This window comes from Phascolarctos cinereus, unplaced genomic scaffold, assembly GCF_003287225.1.
Source record: "Phascolarctos cinereus isolate Bilbo 61053 unplaced genomic scaffold, phaCin_HiC Scaffold_5;HRSCAF=322, whole genome shotgun sequence".
Lineage (NCBI taxonomy): Eukaryota > Metazoa > Chordata > Mammalia > Diprotodontia > Phascolarctidae > Phascolarctos > Phascolarctos cinereus.
Window position 1 is genome coordinate 195,069,840 of NW_027555958.1, and position 22,196 is coordinate 195,092,035.

Here is a 22,196-nt window from a genome sequence, read left to right on the forward strand (position 1 = left end):
TCAAAATCAGCTAGTTGAGTGCATTTCTAGTAAACTTCCAGTTGGATGTTTTTCTTTTTAAATATACTTGCTGTTATTTAGGTTAAACAGCCTAATGGGAGTGGGGAGGAGGGTACTTACTGAGAGGAAGCACTTAGTGTTTTCAGATTGTCTGTTTTTTAGCACCATCTAGTGGAAGTTTTATCCAACTGGGTTACAAGGGGGCCATCACGCAGCCTGCAGTGTTGGGAAAATTTACAAATCTATAGAAGACAAGGACTTAGCCTTTGAGTTCACAATCTAATTAGGATGAATTGGCAAGTGAATATTTTTGAAATAGGATGTTACACATGGTGTAAACTTCCAAAAGCAACCTTGGTAGGTGGTATTTTTAGATGTCAAACAATTGAAAAGGTGTCCTAAGAGCTCTGCTTATGTTCCTAATTGGCTTTAAAAGAAATGGGTACCTTCGTAAGAGATGGACATCTCATGGGACACATGGGATCTTTTGTTCTCAAAAGCATTCCAAAGAGGTTGAATGTAACATGGATGGTATTAAATAAAATTATAAGTCAATTCAGATGATTTGAGTTTTTCTGCTTTTCAGTAAAAGTCAATGAAAAATATGACACAGCAAAGAATAGGGACAATGTAGTCTTTAAGTCATAAAAGACTAAAACAGAGTCAATTTAGCCTGAAAGAATTTCCAAGGATATGCATAGGTAACATTTTAGAATTGTATTTCATTAAGGTAACCGTCAGAACAAAATACATGAACGTGGCATTAGAGCTGGAAGGGATCCTAGACTTCACACTCCGTTACGATGGCACATTTCTCCTCCCTATTTAAAGAGGTGATGAAGTAGAGGTACAGAATGAGGCATACATTTTCAGATATGGCCAATGTATGGGTTTGCTTAACCATACTTATTACAAAGGAAGAGTCAAAATTTCACGTAACATTCTTTTTGTTCTTTGCATGTTGGAGTAGATTTGTTAATGATTGATAGGTTTATAAATTTAAAAATTATTTTATTCAAACCCCTTATTTTATAGATGAATCTGAAGTCCATATAGGTTAAGTGACTTGCCCAAAGTCACCCAGGCAACAAGTGGCAAATCTGGAATTCAAAACCAAGTTCTTTTGTTTCCAAACCCAGCATTTTCTTTCCAGTTGCCTCCCCATCAAATGCTATGAAAGTCATTCCTTGATAGAGAAGTGGTCAAAAGATATAACTGGCAGTTCTCAAATGAAAAAATGCAAGCTTTCAACGACCATGTAAAGAAGTGTTGCAAGTCAGTAATAATGAGAGAAATGTAAACTAAAACAACTCCAAAGTAGGTTCTGCTTCATACACATCAGATTGCCAAAAATGACATGAGGCAAATAGCAATTTTTGGAGAGGTTATGAGAGAACAGGCATACTTAGTGTACTGGTGGTGGAGCTGTGAATTTTAATTTGGAACTGTATACCCCTAACGTCACTAAACTGTACATACCCTCTTCGCTGGTGATACCATGGGGGGTGTACTCCCTTGAGGTCAAGGACAGAGGGAAAAGAGCCAACCATATGCATATAAAATACTTAACAGTGTAATATAGCAGTCTCTCATGCCATCCTTTTGGGTAAATCCAGTTAGGTGAATTTAGAGCTGCTTGACTTGAAGATTGATGATTAATGGGTCAATGTCAACTGGGAATAAATTCAACCAATTATAAATCCCCATAATTGTACGTTACTGAATTCCTTTTTGGACTGAGCCTGTGATTTGTGATTCATTGCTCTACGGTGGTGATGTCAAACTCAAATAGAAAATGATCCCTGTGGGGGCATATTGACTTAGAAAGCTACAAATTTATTTATTTTAAAAAATATTTTACAATTACATTTTTATCCTTTTTGAGTTGCATTCAGGAATATTAGGGGTTGCATGCAGCCCTGGGACATATTTGACATCTCTGCGCTATCCCATGCTGCCTATCCCATGCTGCCTTCCACATTGCTAAGATTAGAACATGCTTAAAAAAAAATAACAATGAAGCTTTAGATTTTTTCGTAGGCTGTTCAGAACGAGCAAGCACATTGCCTTGTCACATACAGATAATAAAAACATATATACACATATGCATGTGTGGGTGTCCATAGATCTCTTTGGCAGTTTAATGCATGAAGTCTATGGACCCCCGCTTTTCAATACATAAAACTAAATACATAAGCACACAAAGGAAACCAATTATATTGAAATACAGTGTAAAATATTTTAAAGAACAAGTCTGCAGATTCCAGGTTAAGAGCCACTGGCCTAAGCCAATCCCTACTTCTGTGGAGGGTACCACCTTTCTTCCATTCCCCCAGATTCAGAACCTAGACATCTGTAACTCCTCACTTTCTCTAATTCTGATATCCAGTCAGTATATCTCTTGCATCTGTTCCCTTCTGCTCATTCATATGACCGTCATCCTAATTCAGGCCCTCATCTCTCACATGGACTATTGCAATAGCGTTCTAATTGGCCTCCCTGATGCTAGCCTCCCCCTCTCCAGTCCATCCTCCAAACAGTTGCCAAGGTGATTTTTCTAAAGCAAAATTCTGCCTGATTGTGTCATTTTCCTACTCAGGATGTTTCTGTGGCTCCTAATTACTTATGGAATTAAATACACTCTCTTCCATTTGCCATTTAAAGTCCTTCACAATATGGCTCTAATTTATCTTTCTGATTATACATTCATGTCCTTCACACATTCTAAGTTCTTTCTGTTTCCATCATATAACATTACATCTCCCATCTCTATACCATTTCCACACCTCTGCTTCTTGGAACCCCTAGCTCCCTTCAAAGCTCATCTCAAATGCCTCTTCCTACAAGCAGCCTTTCTTGATTTCCCCAGTTGTCAGTGCTTTTCCCATCCCCATGCCACACATTACTTTGTATTTCTCTCTCTCTCTCTCTCTCTCTCTGTATGTATGTATGTATGTATGTATCTGTGTATATGTAGTTTCTTCCAGTCAAATGTAAAATTCTTGAAGGCTGGGATTATTTTGCTTTTGTCTTTGTATGACCAATACCTGGCACATAATAAATGTTTTATCAAATTGGATTATATATTGCTTTTACAGATATTATCCCATTTGAGTCATTTAGTAACCCTTTGAAGTATGCGTGATTACAGGCATATATATTATCCCCATTTTACACATGAGGAAACAGAGGAGGAGAAGAAGAGGAAGAAGAGGAGAAGACTATAATAATGTGATCACAGAACATATAATGTAATGAAACAGGCCTTTTCCCTGAAGGCAAATAGGTGGAGGACTACTAGAAAAGAATATTTATATTCCTTGTCAGATATTTTCACTGTTTTGAATGTTTTTACTTAATTGATTTTCTTTGTCATGTAAAGGCCTCACATAGATAGAGGGGCTTGGCCTCAGTCTTGAAGGAATCAAGGGATTCCAAGAGGCAGAAATGAAAAGAAAGTGCACTCTAGGCATGGAAGACAACCATTACAAAGGCATGAAGATCCATATGTGGTGAACAACAAGAAGGCCAGTATTGCTACCCTGGAGAGTGTGTGTAGGAGTGAAGATGGTAATTAAGCCTGGGAGAGCTGATTAATTTGCCACTGAGGGAATGTAAAAAGAGACTTAGAAGAGGGGTCTAGTGCAGAGCCGTAATTAGAGGGTGTGCATGGGTGATGATCCAATAAAGGAGACTGAGGAGGGATCAGATAGGTAGGAAGAGAAGCAAGAGATGGTGTTATGAAAATCCATAGAGGAGAAAGTATCCAGGAAGAGACAGGGGTCAACAGTAAAGTTGCAGAGAGGACAAGACGAGTAAGGATTGAGAAAAGAGTATTAGGTTTGACAAGCAAGAGATCCTTGGTAACTTTGGAGAGAACAGTTTCAGTTGAATGATGAGATCAGAGGCCAGATTAAAAAGGGTGGAGAATTGAGAAAAGAGGAAGCAAAGGGAACAAATAAGGGTAGACAGCTTTTCTAGAGGGGAGTTTGGCTGAAATGGGAGGAAGAAACAGGCTGGTATCTAGAGGGATAATTAAGTTTAGTGAAGGTTTTTTAATGGTGGGAGAGACTTAAGTATCATCTTCTGCCTTGGGACTTAGTTTCGCTCTGATATTAACCAAGGGGGTACTAATACTCTGAAAATGGCAGCTAGTTTTCCTTGACAATAATAGTTTCAAAGTTCTCCAGTGGTGTGATTGATGGTCTTATTTTGGGGAAGTTGTCAAGATGTTATAAAAGGAACACTGCATGGGGGAGGCAACCCATGACTACTGAAAAAAAAAAGAGAGAAATAAGTAGGAAAAGTAGGTTAAATAAAAAGCAGTTTCAGCAATGCTATTAAGAGGAAATGGCAGCCAAAACTAGCTGAAAAATAACGTGGTATGAACTTTATGGTGGATTTTCAGAGGTGGGTAGAAGCATAGAGCTCAAGTTAATCAAATTACTCTCTCTCTATATGTCTCTCTCTGTCGCTGTCTCTTTCTGAGTTCAACCTTTTTATTCCTCTTGGCTTGAGTACTTGCCTACTCTACCATCAAGCCCACTGTTAAATTTTCAATGTGAATATTTACACCTTAGAATTTAGGCAAATACTACCAATCAGGGTTTGATTCATTGTTTTGTTGATTGTCTTGATTTAAAGTGAGGGATTATATATATACTTGTTTTTGAGGCAATTGGGGTTAAGTGACTTGTCCAGGATCACAAAGCTAGGGTCAAGTGTCTGAGGCCAAATTCGAACTCAGGTCCTCCTGGCTCCAGGATCAGTGCTCTATCCAGTGCACCATCTAGCTGCTCTGATAAAATGTTAATAATGCAGATTAAAATTAAACTTAGGTTGTGCATACATACTTTTTTTTTTTAGAGACCTGATTGTTAAGTATTTACATCACTATTGCTGTGGAACACACCACAGAGTCAGGTAGGAAAGGGAGAATGGATAGAGAAGGGGAAGTAGGCATGGCCTGGAGAGGAGTCTCTGGATGCTCCTTGGTTGGGAAGCACATACCAGACCTTCCTGCCCCTATCATTGCCACTTACAGGTAAAGCTGACCACAGATCTGATGTGCAAATTTAGAGACTTCTCCCTTCCAAATAACAGTCATACAGACTACTCGTGCCCTACTTGTGGTAGCTCATATTGTTATCAGCCACAGCCGGACACACCGTACATTGACCTGACACCATGAGGTCACTTTGGTCCTCTTTGAGCACAAAGGACAAACAACAACAACAACAATAACAACACAGGCACAACAGAATAGTGACAAATACTTGACAGAAATGAGTGTCTACTCTAACGCCTCTTCCCTTCAGCACTCATAGACAGAATTCAAGTTCCAGGCCTGCCACTCACTACCATTTGTACCCTTGGACAAATTCTTTATCATTTTATAGAGAAGTAAACTGAGATTCAGAGAGTTTAGACTAGAGAATCTCTACGTCTCTTCCATTTCTAAATATAATGATCTTTCCAGTGCCCTACTACCCCTATTATTTCCTACAACTCCTAACCAACTGTCCATATCAGTAGGGGGAAGAAGCCCTCTGAGTATTCTTAATTCTCAGATTGATAATGTGAAGTTCAAATAGAAAAAGGTGAAGCAGAGACCACATTTTCGATTTTCTTTGCATAACCAGCACTTAGTACTGTACTTGAAACATAGTAAATGCTTAATAAATGTTTGTTAACTGGCCTATTCCATCTAGTTGCTATCATTACTTAGTTGCTAGCTGTAATCATCAATGTAAAATAAGGGTTCTTTAAGATCTAAGAGCTGCCATGTGATAACTGAGACCCCAGGCTGACAGGATCTATCAATAGATAGTGAACAATGAACACTGCACTCAGTCTTTGCTGCATTTTCCTGAGACGTGATGATCATATGATCATAGATTTAGAACTGAAAGGACGCTCAGAAGTCATTTTAGTTCAACCCTTCATTTTTCAGATGAGAAAACTGAAGCACGTAAAGGTTAAGGGACTTTCCCAGGTCACCGGTAATAAATAGTTGAAGCAGTAAGTAGGCATAAAAATAATAATAAAGTCTTGCATTTATATAATGCATTACTATTACAAACATTTTTAATCCAACTAAGCAATCTATTACGTTCACTTTTTATTGTTCTGTCCACCTGGAAAAACTTATCTTCAGAACATTAGCTTTATGGTCCTGGTACTTGATCAGGCATTGTTGTTGTTCAGTTGTTTCAGTCATGTCCGACTCTTCGTGACCCCATTTGGGGTTTTCTTGGCAAAGATACTGGAGTGATTCGCTATTTCCTTCTCCAGCTCATTTTATGGATGAAGAAACTGAGGCAAACCAGGATTAAGTGACTTGTCCAGGGCCACACAATTAGTAAGTGTTTGAGGCCAGATTTGAACTCAGGAAGATGAGTCTTCCTGACTCCAGGCCTGGCACTCTTATCTATTGTACTACTTAGCTGCCCTCTATCATCAGTCATAGAGGTATGTAAGTTCTGCTTGGACCTGTAAACCTGGAAATGCTTCAAGTAAGGGACTGATGATGGACCAGGTGTTTGCCATTCATTCTAAGATTTGCCCAAGTTTCTAAGATCAATGAAAAGAGGCTAAATACTAGGTTGAATATAGGGTAATGGATTTTCTTGGCCACAACTGCTTAAATTTTTTCTTTATATCTTTTGTTTTTATCACCTTTATTTTGAGGTGTATCTCTTTTTCCTTTCCTAACCGGAGAGCTACCCATTGTAACAAAGAAAAAAAAGAAGAAATTTTAAAAAGCCATTTAGTAAAACTCACCAATACGTCTGTCAAGTCTGTTGTATATATGATGTTCCACACCCAGTTTCCCACCTGTGCAAAGAAGAGAGGGAGGGAGGTGCATTTTCTCATCTCTTGGGCCAAGCTTAGACATTATTAATTAAACAGCCTACTTTCCTTCCACCCTCAACCACTACCATTGTTATGATTTTGTGTTTTTCCTGATTCATATTACTTTATTTTGCATCATTTCATGAGTCTTCCCATCCTTCTCAGAATTCTTCATGTTCATAATTTCTTAAGAGATATTAATTCCATTATATCCACCTACCACAATTTGTTTAGCTACTTCCCAATCAATAGGCATTTACGGTTTCCTGTTCCTTGTTATCATAAAAAGTGCTATTAATGAATATTTTGTTGTATAGGAGATCTCTTCTGTCTTTGATGTCTTTGTGTTACACGCCTAGCAGTGGGATCTCTGGGTCAAAGAATATGGACATTTCAGTCATTTTTAAAAAGCATAATTCCAAACTGCTTTCCAGAATGGACCAGTTCATAGTTCTACCAGCAGTGTATTAGTTTGATCACAGGAACTACTGAAAATCTGTTAAGTTGCTGGGAAGTTCTCTGTCAAAATGGAAGCTGAATTTTCAAATGGACATATCATTAGTAATAATTTATGGACTTTACCTGAATGAGATCTAGTTTACAGCAACATTAGCAATTCAAGGGTTAGTGAACTATCTTGTTAGGTTATCCTGCCCTGATTCCTCCAATTTTCTCCTTTGGCATGTCTAGTTGAACTTTTCATGACTTAATAGCAATTTTGCCTTGGGCATAGCAAAAGAGGTAAAAAAAAAAAAGAGTGGAAAATTCAAATCTTGCTGTCCATTCTTATAGATTAATAGGTCTGGCAAATTTCAGAGTAGAAAGAGATTGGAACTGTGACCTCAGGCTGGAGGATTACTATGAATTTGAATTATTTGTATTATCTTTGTAACAAATTTCTACAAATTCATTTAGTAATTGATTTTGAAGTGTTTGTGAAAAAAATGGCACTCAGAACTAGGAAACTCGTTCTATTCTAATTTATTCTTTTACCTATTCTTGTTTCCTATCAGTTAAATATGGTTAATGATGATCAACAAGCACTTATTAATTACCTATTATGTGCCAGGCACTGATAACTTTTTCCCCCTATTTTAAAAGGTTATTGTAAGAACTAAGGAATATTTGAATTGAAGATTAAGGCTGCTTTCAAGACATCTACATACAATTTCTGCTTACATCTAAACTGCCACATTTCTTCTTTTCCTCATCTTTTCATTGCCTCATAGAAACAGGTGAATTTTCTCTTACCTATGTATCTGACCTATGGATCACCTTGTGTTTGCTCCTTTATTACAGCCTAGGATCCCACTTTGGAAAATCCAGATAGGCTAAATGGTAGAACCTGGTTGGGTAGGAATCTCAGTTCTCTGGGTGGATCAAAGTACAGTAGAAAGCAGTACTTATAGCTTACCATTTCCCTAGAGGGTAGAAGATGGGGTTATGGAAGCAAAAGGGGTCTGTATAAAAGCTTGTTACTATGTGCTAGGATGCCCATTGTAGCTTTATTCCAGGATGTACTCTTACTCCGAGTCCAATCTTTCTTGTGGTCATAAGGTCATTGCTTTAGAGCTAGGACTTTAGACACCAGAAACTTACATGTGAGCAAATTGAGACCCAGAGAATTAAACTAACTTGCCCAAGGTCACACATGTAAGTGACTGAAGTAGGATTTACACCCAGGTCTTCCTCACTCCACCTCCAGGTACCCTTCTCAGCTATTCCCCTGCAGTCTTGGCCTAATTTACTCTTCAGTTTTCCCCTTAAAGCAGATTACTTTACAAAGCAATAAGCTATTCTGTAACCACTATCCAAACTAAGCCTATGTGATGAAGAGGTTTCCTGCATTAGGAACATGTTGGACCTTTAATTTTCCTTCTAACTCTTGAGGTTTTGTGGCTTTTAATAGTAAAGAACAATTGTCTTTGAGGATGGCTGTGCACAAGGATTCTGACTATTCTAGAGGAAGACAAAGGTGCATCTTAGAGAGGATGGGGTTTGACATTGCAAGGAGTCCTAAGCTGCACAACTGTGGTAGAAGTACAAGTTTTAGCTACTTATTTTGATTCTTTCTGAGAATTGGGTCATTAAATAAAATGGTTGAAAGCTCTACCAATCATTAGTAATTTGGCTATCACTTGAGCTTAATATTCTAATTTAAAATACAGGCTTCCTCTTCATAAGTATATTTTATATGTTAAATAAATAAGCTTACAACATTTTTCAGTTGTTTCTGCTTTTTATTTTATATTTTTCAAAGTTAACTGTAATGTCTGGCAAATTCCCAACTACTTAGCAGTGGCATGTGGTATATGGAAGAAATCACTAGTACAGCAAACTTGGGCTATAATCTAATCATGTTGCAAGAAGGGTGTAGGGATTTTTACGGGGCAGTTGGTGTTGAGAGACCATAGGGATTTCCATGGATTTCTATAAGAGATTTGTGGTCTAGAAACCCAAATAAAACACCATATAACACCTTGTACCATTATTAGATTAGCAGCACCAGTAAGATAGTGTGGCTTTTGTTGTTTTTGGAAATTTTACACAAGTGATCTAACATTTAAATACTTTAAAATATTTTAAATCATGTTAAAAGCAATTTAGTGCCCACTAGAATGAAGTGGCACAGAAGTACAATGCCGTGAGTCAAAGGAAATTTAAAAGTTAAAACTGCAGAGGTTCTAGAATTGCCAAAAAAGATGATTCTCAAGCATTTCTCAGAAAACAGGGCACTCCAGTAAGGAGCAGCACTGTATCCTTTTTTCCTTGAAAAGAAAGGAACTGAGTTAGAGAATAGAGAAAGAATGACATTTCTTCTGAGACAGTGCTAGAAATCTGGATTACTACCCTTCAGACAAAGGAGGAAATTACACTATAACAAGTCCCATTCTATACTCTTCAAGTTAGTGCCTGAGGTAGCCTGGGTGTCCCAGGGTCAGGGTTAGGAAAATGTCAAAATTAACCTGACCTTCTGTGGCAATGAAAGTGTGGTGCTGTTCAGTTGTGTCTGACTCTTTGTGACCCAATTTTCTTGGCAAAAATACCAGAGCAGTTTGCCATTTCCTTCTCCAGCTCATTTTAGATGAGGAATTGAGGCAAATAGGGTTAAATGACTTGCCCTGGGTCACACAGCTAATAAGAATCTGACACAGGTTTTGAACTCAGGAAGATGAGTGTTCCTAATCTCAGGCCTGGCACTCTATCCACTGTGCCACACTAGCTACCCAATAAAAAAGTAGTAGGAATTAAGGACTACATGTGGCCTTTTGGCCAAATGTATGATTACAAATGAAACTTGTTGCTAGTAGCTTTGTGATTGTTTCTCATGTTAAGAAATGATGAAACTGGCATTTCCTCGAGAAAATCTATTACAAAAGAGCAAATGACTACATGCTGTTGCTTCCCTCTTTAAGACTGCCTAATATGAATACCTTATTTTAAGAGAAATTAATAATCATCAAGGTGATTTCTGATCTCCCTAACTTAAAAGGAAAAGTAAATGCTCAGAAGTAGCTAGTGTGTGCTACACACAAAATAGGGATATAGTGAATAATAAGGAATCTATTTAGAAATACAGTTACTTTAAAGACCAATTTTTCTTGGCGGCAGCAGCAGCATCATAGGTAGAGGGGAATCCCAGCTGGGACACAGCCCAAGGATTTTGAGTTGCCCTGTTTATATTCCCTCTCCCATTAGTGATGTGGGAATTTGTGGCAGAATGCCACAAATTAGTGGCATTATATGGACTGGGAGGAAGGGAAGAGAAAACGGATTTCCCCTGTTATTCTGCTATGCTCTTTTTCTTTGGGAGTTATGTCTTTTCCTTTGGGAGAAAAAAGAGATGGATTGTCTCTGTCTAGTCCCATTATACCAACTGAATCCAGCCCAGTACTTTGTTAGTAGTTTAAGATTCAAATCCCAAGTTATCTGGTGATTCTGAAATTGCCTTTTTGTCTAGCTTGAAAAACCAAAGCACGCTTTATTAATTCAAGCACCGATTCTCTCTCCTACCCACTTAACCCTTCTTCTGTTGAACAAACAATAAGGAAAAAAAATCCTTCAAATAGTTAAGAGAAGCAAGTTTCTTACAGGGCCAGTGTTGAAAAATGCACATCTCATTAGGCATTTTCAGTCCATTATCATTCTGTTAAGAAGTAGATAACATGCTTTCTTCTTCAGTCCTCTGAAACCGGGGTTTGTCATCGCCTTAATCAGAGCTATAAAGTCTTTCAAAGCTGTTTTTCTCAATGATACTTACATTGTATAAACTGTTCACTTCACACTGCATTGATTTATAAAAGTCTCCCCAATATTCTTTTTTTTTGGGGGGGGTTAGGCAATTGGGGTTAAGTGACTTGCCCAGGGTCACACAGCTTGCAAGTGTCACGTGTTTGGTCTGAGGCCAAATTTGAACTCAGGTCCTCCTGACTTCAGGGCCAGTGCTCGATATATCCACTGCAATACCTAGCCCAATTTTCTTGAATAGCTTCTTCTCAATTATTTCTTCAAAACCGCAATCCAAGTTACTTGAAAGGATACTTTTTGGTTCTTCTCTTAAAACTAATGGCAATCCCACAATGATCTAATAAAGTACATACATTACACTTTGATAACTGTTAGACATGTTATCATTAATTTATATTGTTGTTGCTGTATATATTCCTTTAAGAAATTGGTTTAGCAGTCCTTCAGAAACTCTTCTATAAATAAAATGCTATAATTCTATCTTTTGAAGTCTGTTTGTGTCACTTAAGTATTGACTGCTTAGAGACCATTTATCTACAGATTCCTCTTTTTGCTTAGCAGTCTTTACAAATCTCAGAAGATTAACAATGGCAGCAGGAGTCATCCCAGGTATTCGACTAGCAGCTCCAATCTAAGAAATGAAAAGAGTAAGTGAACATGAAGCCATGCTGTGCTTTAAGGTTTGCAAAGTTCTCACTATTCGGAATAATTATAAATAATAGTTAATAACTATTAAATATCATCCTGTTTAATCTTCGCAATAGTCCTGGAAGGTATTATCTTCAGTTTACAGATGAGTAAAGTGAGACAGAGAGAGTTTAAGATTTGTCTTGGGTCACACAAGTAGTATGTGAGGCTGGATTTGAACACACATCTTCCTAACTCCAGGCCTAACACTCGATGCCTTATACTGATACCCTAATTCTACTGTGAAAAGAGGGACTACCAACTAAAGAGTACACTTTCCACCATGCTTAGAGGCAGGTAATAGAGGCACTAATAATGTAGCAATGAAAAACTTTAGAATGAACTTGCTAACAATAATACCTAGTACTTAACACTTGTAAAATTAGCTACATAAAACATAAATAGTCATGATTACATTTTATAGAAAAAAAAAAAAGAAAAATAAACCATACAAAACAGTCTGAGCTGGGATTAGACAGTTGTTTCTTCATATGATATGAAAGCTAGGACAGTAAAGATGGGTTTAAAGGCACTAGTGTCCTCCATTTTGCTCTGTTTAGCCTTATCTAATATACTTTAAACTATGAAGGAAGATGCTATGTACTTCACAAGTCTACCAATTTAGTAGATAGGTTAAAAAAAATTAGGTCTGCAGAAAATGTCATCACTTCATAAAATCCAGAGCATTGGTAGTGCTTACATTTATTAAAGTTTACCTCTTTCTAGCATACTTCATATACCCAATATATTACCTTTTTTAGTAAGCTAAAGAAAAAAGTTTGCCTGTGGTAGATAATCTCTAACCCATGTATTTTTGTTTGTTTTTTTAGTGAGGCAATTGGGGTTAAGTGACTTGCCCAGAGTCACACAGCTAGTGAGTGTTATGTGTCTGAGGCCGCATTTGAACTGAGGTTCTCCTGACTCCAGGGCCGGTGCTCTATCCATTGCGCCACCTAGCTGCCCTTGGTAAATACTCTCTAGAGCAACTGATTGGAATGTGGCCCCCAACACCATCACAATATTCCTGAGTGTTCCTCAATAAGATTAAAATGTAACTAGGAAATATCTGACAAAATAAATAAAAATGCAACACAACATAGATAATATTAGGTTTTCTAAGTCAGTTTCTATTTTGAGTTTGACACCACTGCTTCTAGAGTTTTCCTCCCATGAAAAATCTAACCAAAAGTTAACAGAAAGGCTAGACAGAGTTTATTACATAATGTTTGATTTCAGTGATTGGCAGTTGTGGGGGGAGGAGGGAGGAAGGAGAAGATGGAGAGGACAAAAGCTGTGATTTCATTGTTATAGGGAGCTCCTGGGGAGAAAAGGCCTACATCTAAAACAGTTCAGCATCTGTTCTGAAACTTTATGGAGTTACCTGGGGGCACTTGGAGATGCCTGGCCTGGAGTCACAAAGCCCATGTATTTGGGAAACAGGATTTAAATCCATCCAGGTCTTCTTGACTCGAGACCTTATCTCTTATCTAGTACTCCCCTACAGTCCTTCATCTGAAATTACTCATCAGTAATTATTACAAGACTAATTCCACACCTTTCATAGTCCTTCCTCCCAAACAAGATTTCCATACAGACATAAGATCATAGCAATTAAAACTGTAAGGGACCTTAGAGGTGAAGGTCAAACCTCTTATGTTGATAAATGAGGAACATGAAGCCTAGAGAACTGAAGTAACTTGCTGTAGGTCATACAAAAGGGTAAGAGTCAGGACCTGATGCTTCTTAGCCAAAAGCCAATGTTCTTTCCAGGTTCCTTTTCATTAGATTCCTTTTAGGCCCTAAATAAAAATTATTTTGAAGAGACGGCAGATAATACTGTTGGTACTTGTTAAAATTATACTTAAGCCATAATTTTTGATTAGAAGTTCTTTGTTCAAGTCTCTGCCATACAAAGATAAAGGAACTCAACAGAAACCTGATAGCCCAATACTCATGACAAAATTAAAGCTCTGTTTCCTTCTACATGTCACAGTTCTCTCATGTGTCACTTACTGTCTGTGGGCGACTGGAATGTAGCTTCTCTCGAACTTCTTGGGACAAGGAAACCTCTCTGATGGTCAAATAATCCAGATCTTTTGGGAGCTGAAGGGCTTCATCTCGTTGAACTTCCTCTATTTCCTGTTGTTGAAGAATCAGACTTAATTCATAGGTTGCTGGTGAAGAAGAAAAGTAGGAAAGTTATGTTATACTATGTACAGATATTATACATATTCTGCATATCATCCTCATTTAAAAAGAAAACTAGAATCAAAACTAAAACAAAAGATTTCTAAAAATGGATTTTATTCTAAATGCAAAGTGTACTCAGTCCCTCGATTTATATTCCAGAGCCTTGAGTTTCATTATGAATCAATGTTTTTACAATAATGATCCATACAAAAGAAGCCAAAAATGAAATTTTGGTGAGCAGGACCTGCCCATCTCCAGTAAAGTTTTTCTAAAGGTTGTTTTAAAGGTGCTATTCACCAATTATTTTAATACTCTAAAGTAGCACCTAACATACATATATTCTTTAAGCTACCAATCAATCAATCAATATGTACCAGACACTGTGCTAATTGCTGGACATACCTGAAACATCCTGAAGTATAAACAAAGTGAAATAAAAGGACCTTTTGCTTGTTCCACAGATAATAGGGGAAGGGGCTGGTAATTAGACCAGTTTTGAAATTCAATATTAGGATGGGAAAAGACAAATTTTCAGCTGGAAACATTTAGTGGCAGCAGTAAGTAGACTGATTTTCTCTTAAAGTCTGGGAATAAGTGCAATTACCAGTCTAGAAAGAGAAAGCTTAGAAATGACACTGATGAAAAGCTTTGAAACCAGTTTGTCATAGTAAGCACTCTCTTTTCCTTCTGGAAGTATAAATTTGGAAAACCTATTAAGTCCAATTTATTGGTAGATCTCTATTATCCAAAGAAGAGAAATTATCTCCAAAAAAACTAGTGCTCTGCTATCATAATCACGATAAAAGTTTAGAACTCACTGGGTAAGAGGTAGGGGGTGGGTGAGTGAGTGTGTGTGTACATTCAAAACAAATATATAGTGATTGAAGGAAAGATACTAAGATTTCCCTTGGTATCTAGAAGCAGCATATAGGGAAATACTGGACTTGAATTCTAGTTTTGGCTCTGCTAACTCATTCTGTGAAAACTCTGGATAAGGCTCCAGGATTTTCATGGAGGTGGTATCCATCACTTCTCTTTTGGACTATTGAAATAATCTAAAAAGGGGAATTTGGAGAAGATAACATCTAAACATAATCTAATGACAGGTAAATGACAGATCCATACTATATAGCACCAAGGGTCCCCAACCTTTTTGTGGGGAGCAACCATTTTTTAAGGTCCTCAAAATTTTGAGCAGTGAATATTGTATGAAGAGGGTATGCTGAGATCTAGAGGAATGTCAATGGCACAGCTCAGTGAGTTTTAACTTTGTTATATTATCATACTACATTGGGCCATATTAAATAAATACCAGTGAAGCACAAAACTTTGTAAGATTATGGGAAGAACACCATGGCTGGAAGCTGCCTTCAGTCAATAAGTGTTTATTAAACACCTATTGCCAAGCACTGTGCTAGGTGCCTGGGGAAACAAAGGAAAAGTGAAATCAGTCTCTGCTTTCAAGGAGCTTGGAAAACAACATACATACTTTACCTTCTATTTTCAGTCTATTCATTAGTTCTTGACATTCAGCAAACTTTGCCAAGGGTTCTGGAAGCACCTTTGCTAACACTGCCATGTCAACTTCTTCATATTTCAAAATGTCCAGAGCACTACAAATACCAAAAGGTTTACTTAACAAGGGAATCATAAATCACATGAAACAGATAAAGAATCAGAGTCCATGAACTATCTCCATGGAAAGAATTATATCATATTTAAAAATGACATCTTATTTTTGCCAACTCTGATAAATTTTAGAAAAAAAATTTCCCACCTAGAAGAGTCATGTGCAACAAAAAAAATGCAACTGACTGGAGAAACCAAAATATGTCCATCTCTGAAAGTAACCAGACGGAATGAAAGCAGAAAGGTTCCTCTTTTAGTAGTAAATGAAACAAAGCAGCAGTTTTAAAAAGTTCTAAAATTTAATGTAAGTGCAGTTATTGAATGTTGAACTTCTTTGTTGTTGACAAAACCATTACTGCATATGTCTAGTGTGCCCTCCACTTCCCCTATCTCTGGAGTTCCTTTCTATGACCACTGTAACTCTTCTCCACCCCCATTTAATATTCCCTCCATCCTTTGGGTGGAGAATGAAACAAAGCACAAATAATAGTACAACATATAAAACACTTTTATTTACACTAAAATTTGATGTTAACTGTATTACTGTATATTGACAATAGCATGATTCACATTAGGATAAAAATTCCATGGAGAAATGAGCTATGACTCATTTAATTATATTTTAAAAATTCAAAAAAGCATTTTACTAAAGTACCTACTCTGTGCGAGGCATAAGTAAATGTAGCTTTGGAGGTATGAGATAGGGAACAGACCTGTGATTTCACTGAGATAGGAAACTTTATCTACCAAGGCAGGTAGCCACCTTCTCTGCAATTTCAGAGAGCTGTCTGGAGCACTGAGAGGCCAAATATCTTGCCCAGGATTTACACAGCCAACACGTGCAAGAGGCAGGACTTGAAACCATGCCTTCCTACCAAGGCTGCTTTCTATCCATGATGCCACACTGCCCCTTGGGATATATACAAAATAAGTATACTGTATTTGGGAGGAAGGTGACTAACAACTGGGGGAATTTCCCCTAATTGGGGGAATCAGAAGAGAGCTATTGAAGGAGGTGGCAGTAGAGCTAGGCCTCAAAGAAATCAGGGATTATTTACCATGCCATAAGAAACTATGAATATGATGAATACAGAATGCATGCAAAGACTTGCACAAACTGATGTAAAGTGAAGTAAGCAGAGCCAGAATAACAATATACACAACTATTACAACAATGTAAATATAAAAAACCATCACAAAACACATAAAAATGAATGTTGTGAAATTATAAAGAGCAAACTTGATCTTGAAAGAGATGAGAGAACATCTTCCCTTGCTCCTTTGCAGAAGTGGGGGGGAGAGGAGCTCATGGGTGTGAAATATTGCATGTAACATCAGCTTTTTTCTGATACATGTTCAGTTTTGCTGATTTTTTTCTTCCTCTTTTTTCTTTTTAATAATTTTTTTTTGTTATAAGAGATGGCTCTCTGGAAGGGGAGAGATACAGAAGGAAATCTAGGAGATGTAAAAACAAAAGATATCAATAAAAATCTATTTAAAAATAAAAGGAGGTGAGGAGTGAGAGTATTTCAGGCACTTCTAATAGTGAAGACAGCCAGGTCTCTCTTGGCAAAAAGTTCATAGAATGTCATGTACAGGGCATATCAAATTAGATAACTTGGTAAGAGTTTATAGTATGGGAATAATATGTGATTGTCCTGGAAAGATCAGCGATAGTCAGATTGTGAAGGGATTTAAAAAGTGGAGGAAGTGGGCCCGGATAGCTCAGTTGGTTAGAGCATCAGACTTTTAATCTGAGGGTCCAGGGTCCAAGTCCCTGTTCGGGGGAACCACTGCTCCTTATTGCGGCAGCTAGGTGGCACAGTGGATAGAGCACCGGCCCGCGACTCAGGAGGACCTGAGTTCAAATCCAGCCTCAGACATATAACACTTACTAGCTGTATGACCCTGGGCAAGTCATTTAACCCCACTGCCTAGCCAAAAAAAAAAAAAAGTACAAGAGCTTACATTTTACCCTAAAGGCAAAGGGGATCCAGAAAAGCTTTAGATCAGGTCTATGACACCATGAGGGGACAGTTAAGTGGCGAGGTGGATAGAGTGCTGGGCCTAGAGTCAGGAAGATTCATTTTCCTGAGTTCAAAACTGGCCTTAGACACTTACTAGCTGTGTGATCCTACACAAGTCACTGAAACCTGTTTGCCTCAGTTACCTCATCTGTAAAAAGAGCTGGAGAAGAAAATGGCAAACCACTCCGTATCTCTGCCAAGAACCTCAAATGGGGTCATAAAAGAGTTAGACACAACTGAAATGAATGCGCAACGACAAGATAACACTATCAGCCCTGCACTTGAGGAGTATCAATTTGGCAACTACATGGAGAGGGGAGGATGGACTGGATGCAGAAAGAGCAGGCAAGAGGTGATGAAGACCTGGGCACCGTACTTGAGGAGTATCAATTTGGCAACTACATGGAGAGGGGAGGATGGACTGGATGCAGAAAGAGCAGGCAAGAGGTGATGAAGACCTGGGCACCACACAGAAGTGACTACGTAAATGGAAATTAGCATAGAACAATTGCATTCTACAAATTTAATTTAATAAGCATTTATTAAGCGCCTACAGCACTATGTGCAAGGCACTTAACTGTTGATGCTGGAGACACTTCAGTCCCTGCCCTCAAGGAGTTTACATTCTACCAGGAGGATATAATTAGTAAAAAGAGGTGTTAAATACAAGGTAATCTGAAGAAGGAGAGCACTAACAACTAGGGGGGCTCAGAAAAGGCTTTTCGTGGAGGGGAGCAGCTGAGCTTAAAGTAAACTAAGGACTCTGAGGTGTGAGACTGCTTGTGAAAAGGCACAGGAGTAGCAGATGGAACTCTTAAGGTCAGAAAACAGCGAGTAGACCAGTTTGGCAGGAATGCAGAGCATGTTAAGTGGTATAATGTGAAGTAAATTTTGAAAGACAGGCTGGAATTCTGTGTGTTAGAAAAGGTCTGAAAACAAACTGCACATCCATCAACTGGGTAACAGCTAAGCAAATTGGTACAAGAACGTAATAGAATATTAATTATGGCACTGTAGAAAATGACATACAATAAATTCAGAAACATAGGAAGAGCAGGTCTATGTATGAACTGATACGTGATGAAGAAACCATGAAGAAAATGATACACAGCAACTATAGTAATATAAATGGAAACAATAACATCAACACAAAAACTGGAAGCCTAACACTGGATGATCAAGCTTGGCCCTAGATAAGAGTTGAGAAAATGCATCTTCCTTCTTTTTTCAAAAAATGTTATTTTTTATTTCCCTTCTTCCACTGCAAGAGTATGGGACTATGATTGTGGAATATTGCCTCTTAGCCAACTGGGAAATGGCTGAACAAATTGTGGTATATAATACTGTACTTCAGTGTTCTATTTACTGAGCCATCTAGCTGCCTCTTGTATATAGTGAAAAAAGAAAACAGCTTAAGACTACCTGTCTTCAAAAAAATACTAATTATCTAAAACTGTTGCAGGGGAAATTACTGTGCTTTCTTTCTTTCCTTACTAGTGTCAAATCATGTATAGGAAATGATTATCCAATGAAATCTAAGAAGATTTTAAAGTCAGATTTAGAAAATACAGTGGTCTGTGATTTGGTTGTTTGTTAAAAATTCTTTGTTAAAGGACAAACCAAGGGAAAATTTTGATTGTAATATCATGGCAATAATGTGATACCGATTTTTTTTTATAAAAGCTAATGTAATCTTAGGCCATATTAATAGAAGCAGAAGGTACAATTCAAAGGAAGAAACAGTTTAATTCAAGTACTGTGTCTAAAGAGGGAGGGAAACCAGGATGGTGAGTATTTAAAAGGTACATGGGAAACACTGAAAGAACTGGGGATGTTTCCATTTCCATATTTATAACCTTAGGGTCCCTGCCTGGAGAATAAAATGCTTAAAGGACTACCAGGTAGAAGATTAGACTAACTCTGATGACTCCAGAGGGCAGATCTAAGGCCAATGGGTAGAAGACTGGTAGATAATCAATAAGAAATCTAAAAATGAGATGTACTTTGTAGGATGTAAAACATTATTGAAATGTCAGCCACCATATTAGCTCTCTGGAAGTTGGAAGTGTCCACTCACAGTACTCAAGAAGAGGCACTATGCCTTGTCAGGTCATACTGTTATAGAGAAGATCCTCTACAAATAAATTGTTATGTCTGAATTTCATTATCTCTTATGTACTTTCCTCCACCACATTTTGAAGATGATTTCATGAACTGTTTCATGAGTTACTACATCCTGAGAAGTAACCACTCAGTGGCCAACTTACTTGTGCCATCCTTAGCTAGACTGGTTTTTGGAAAGCAGAAAATCTATTGCCAGGCCCATTATTGAAGCACATTTTTGAAAGCCATTATCAAAAACAATAAGCCTCTGCAAGGGGGAAACAAAATTATCCCTTTTTTAAAGATGATACAAGGGTGTACGTAGAGCAGCCCAGACTCACCCAAAAATTGATTAAATAATTAAAAACTTTAGCAAAGTTGAAGATATAAGATAAATCTACATACGTCATCAGTATTCCTATATGTAATCAACAAAAACACAGTAAGAAGAGCTAGAAAGAGAAATTCCATTCAAAATAACTGCAGAATCTTTTTAGAATACTTGACAGTGTATCAAACAAGATTCACCCAGGAACTAAATTAAGCTAACTATAAAAGATTCTTTTCAGAAATAAAATAAACCTAAATAACTGTAGAAACAGGAATTGCTCATGGGTAGGGTGACTCAATACAAATGACAACGCTACTAAATAAATTACAAAAAAGGCAATACTTCTTAATTTATTTAAAGCTGTGCCAATTTAAACACTCTAAAAAATATTCTAACGGAACTAGAAAAGATAACAACAAAATTCATATGGAGTAACAAAAGGTCAAGAATCTCAAGGTGAGAATGAAAAAAAGTGGGAATGAAGGGAAGGATATGAACAAGCAGATTTCAAAGGATGAAATCCAAACTATCAACAATTCTATGAAAAAATTCTCTCAATTGCTAATAATTAGGAAAATGGAAATTAAAGGAACTCTGAGGTTCTACCTTACACTTCTCAGACCGACAAAGATGACAAAAGAGGAAAATGACAAATGTTGCAGGGGCCATTGGAAAATAAGTATGTCAATGCTCTGTTGGTAGAGCTATGAATTGATCTAGCCATTCTGGAAAGCAATTTGGAATTATATTCAGTAAGTTACTAAACTGTCATACAATGTGACCCACTATACCTCTATGAGGCCTACATCTCCGAAAACTCAAAGAAAGAGGAAAAGTATATCTATGTAGAAAAATATTTATAGCTGCTCTTTTTGTGGTAGCCAAAAATTGGAAACTAAGGGGATATCCACCTACTAGGGAATGGTGAAACAAATTATGATATATCTATTACATTCATATATGAATGTAATAGAATACTACCTATCATAAGAAATTATGAAACAGGGGAAGCTAGGTGGCACAGTGGATACAGCACTGGCCCTGAAGTCAGGAGGACCTGAGTTCAAATCTGGCCTCAGACCAAACACTTGACACTTAACTAGCTGTGTGACCCTGGGCAAGTCACTTAACCCCAATTGCCTAAAAAAAAAAATTATGAAACAAACAGTTTCAGAAGAAACTGAGAATATTTAGAAATAGCTAAGTGGTGCACTAAATATGATTGATGTGCAAGGAGCCAGAAAGCCAATACAACCTCAGACACTTACTTTGTGATCTTGGGCAAGTCACTTAACTTATGTCTGCCTCAGTTCCCTCAGCTGTAAAATGGGGATAATAACTGCATCTATCCCAGGGTTGCTATAAAGATCAAATTCAACAATCTTTGCAAAATACCTAGCAACAATTCCAAGATACTACTTTAGACCTATCAGATTGGTTGATATGACAGAAAAGGAAAATGATAAAAGTTGGAGGGGATGTGGAAAAATGAGGACACAGGCACTGTTGGTGGAGTTGTGAACTGTTCTAACCATCTGGAGAGCAATTTAAAACTATGTCCAAAGGGCTATAAAATTGTGCATACCCTTTGATCTAGTAATACCACTACTAGGTCTGTATCCCAAAGAGATTATAGGGGAAAAAAAAAAAGGAAAGGACCTATTAGTACAAAAATATTTATAGCAGCTCTTTTTGTGGTGGCAAAGAATTGGAAATTGAGGAGATGTCTATCAACTGGGGAATGACTGAACAAGCTATGGTATTTGATTGTAATGGAGTAGTACTGTGCTATAAGAAATGATGAGTAGGATGATTTCAGATAAACCCGGGAAGACTTACACAAACTGATGAAAAGTGAAGTGAAAAGAATTAGAAGACCTTTGTACATAGTAACAGCAATACTGTATGATGATCAACTGTGAAATGACTTGGCTGTCTCAGCAATACAATGATCTAAGATAATTCTTTCTTTTTTTGGGGGGTGAGGCAATTGGGGTTAAGTGACTTGCCCAAGGTCACACAGCTAGTACGTGTCAAGTGTTTGGTCTGAGGCTGGATTTGAACTCAGGTCCTTCTGACTTCAGGGCCAGCGTTCTATCCACCGCACCACCTATCTGCCCCTGATT

The 22,196-nt window shown here is 37.6% G+C and overlaps 1 protein-coding gene and 1 non-coding gene across 2 annotated transcripts in view; one reads left to right on the plus strand and one right to left on the minus strand.

Annotated features, from left to right (window-relative positions):
* Window positions 1-702: 702 nt before the first annotated feature.
* Window positions 703-22,196, minus strand: part of MTO1 (mitochondrial tRNA translation optimization 1) — a 39,601-nt gene continuing 18,107 nt past the window's right edge. The window contains 3 exon segments of the mRNA XM_021000201.2: window positions 703-11,734; window positions 13,804-13,964; window positions 15,475-15,593. Coding sequence (XP_020855860.1) covers window positions 11,573-11,734; window positions 13,804-13,964; window positions 15,475-15,593 — 442 coding nt within the window. The 3' untranslated portion in view covers window positions 703-11,572.
* Window positions 17,324-17,402, plus strand: TRNAK-UUU (transfer RNA lysine (anticodon UUU)). The gene has a single exon. It is a non-coding gene; the product is annotated as a tRNA-Lys (tRNA).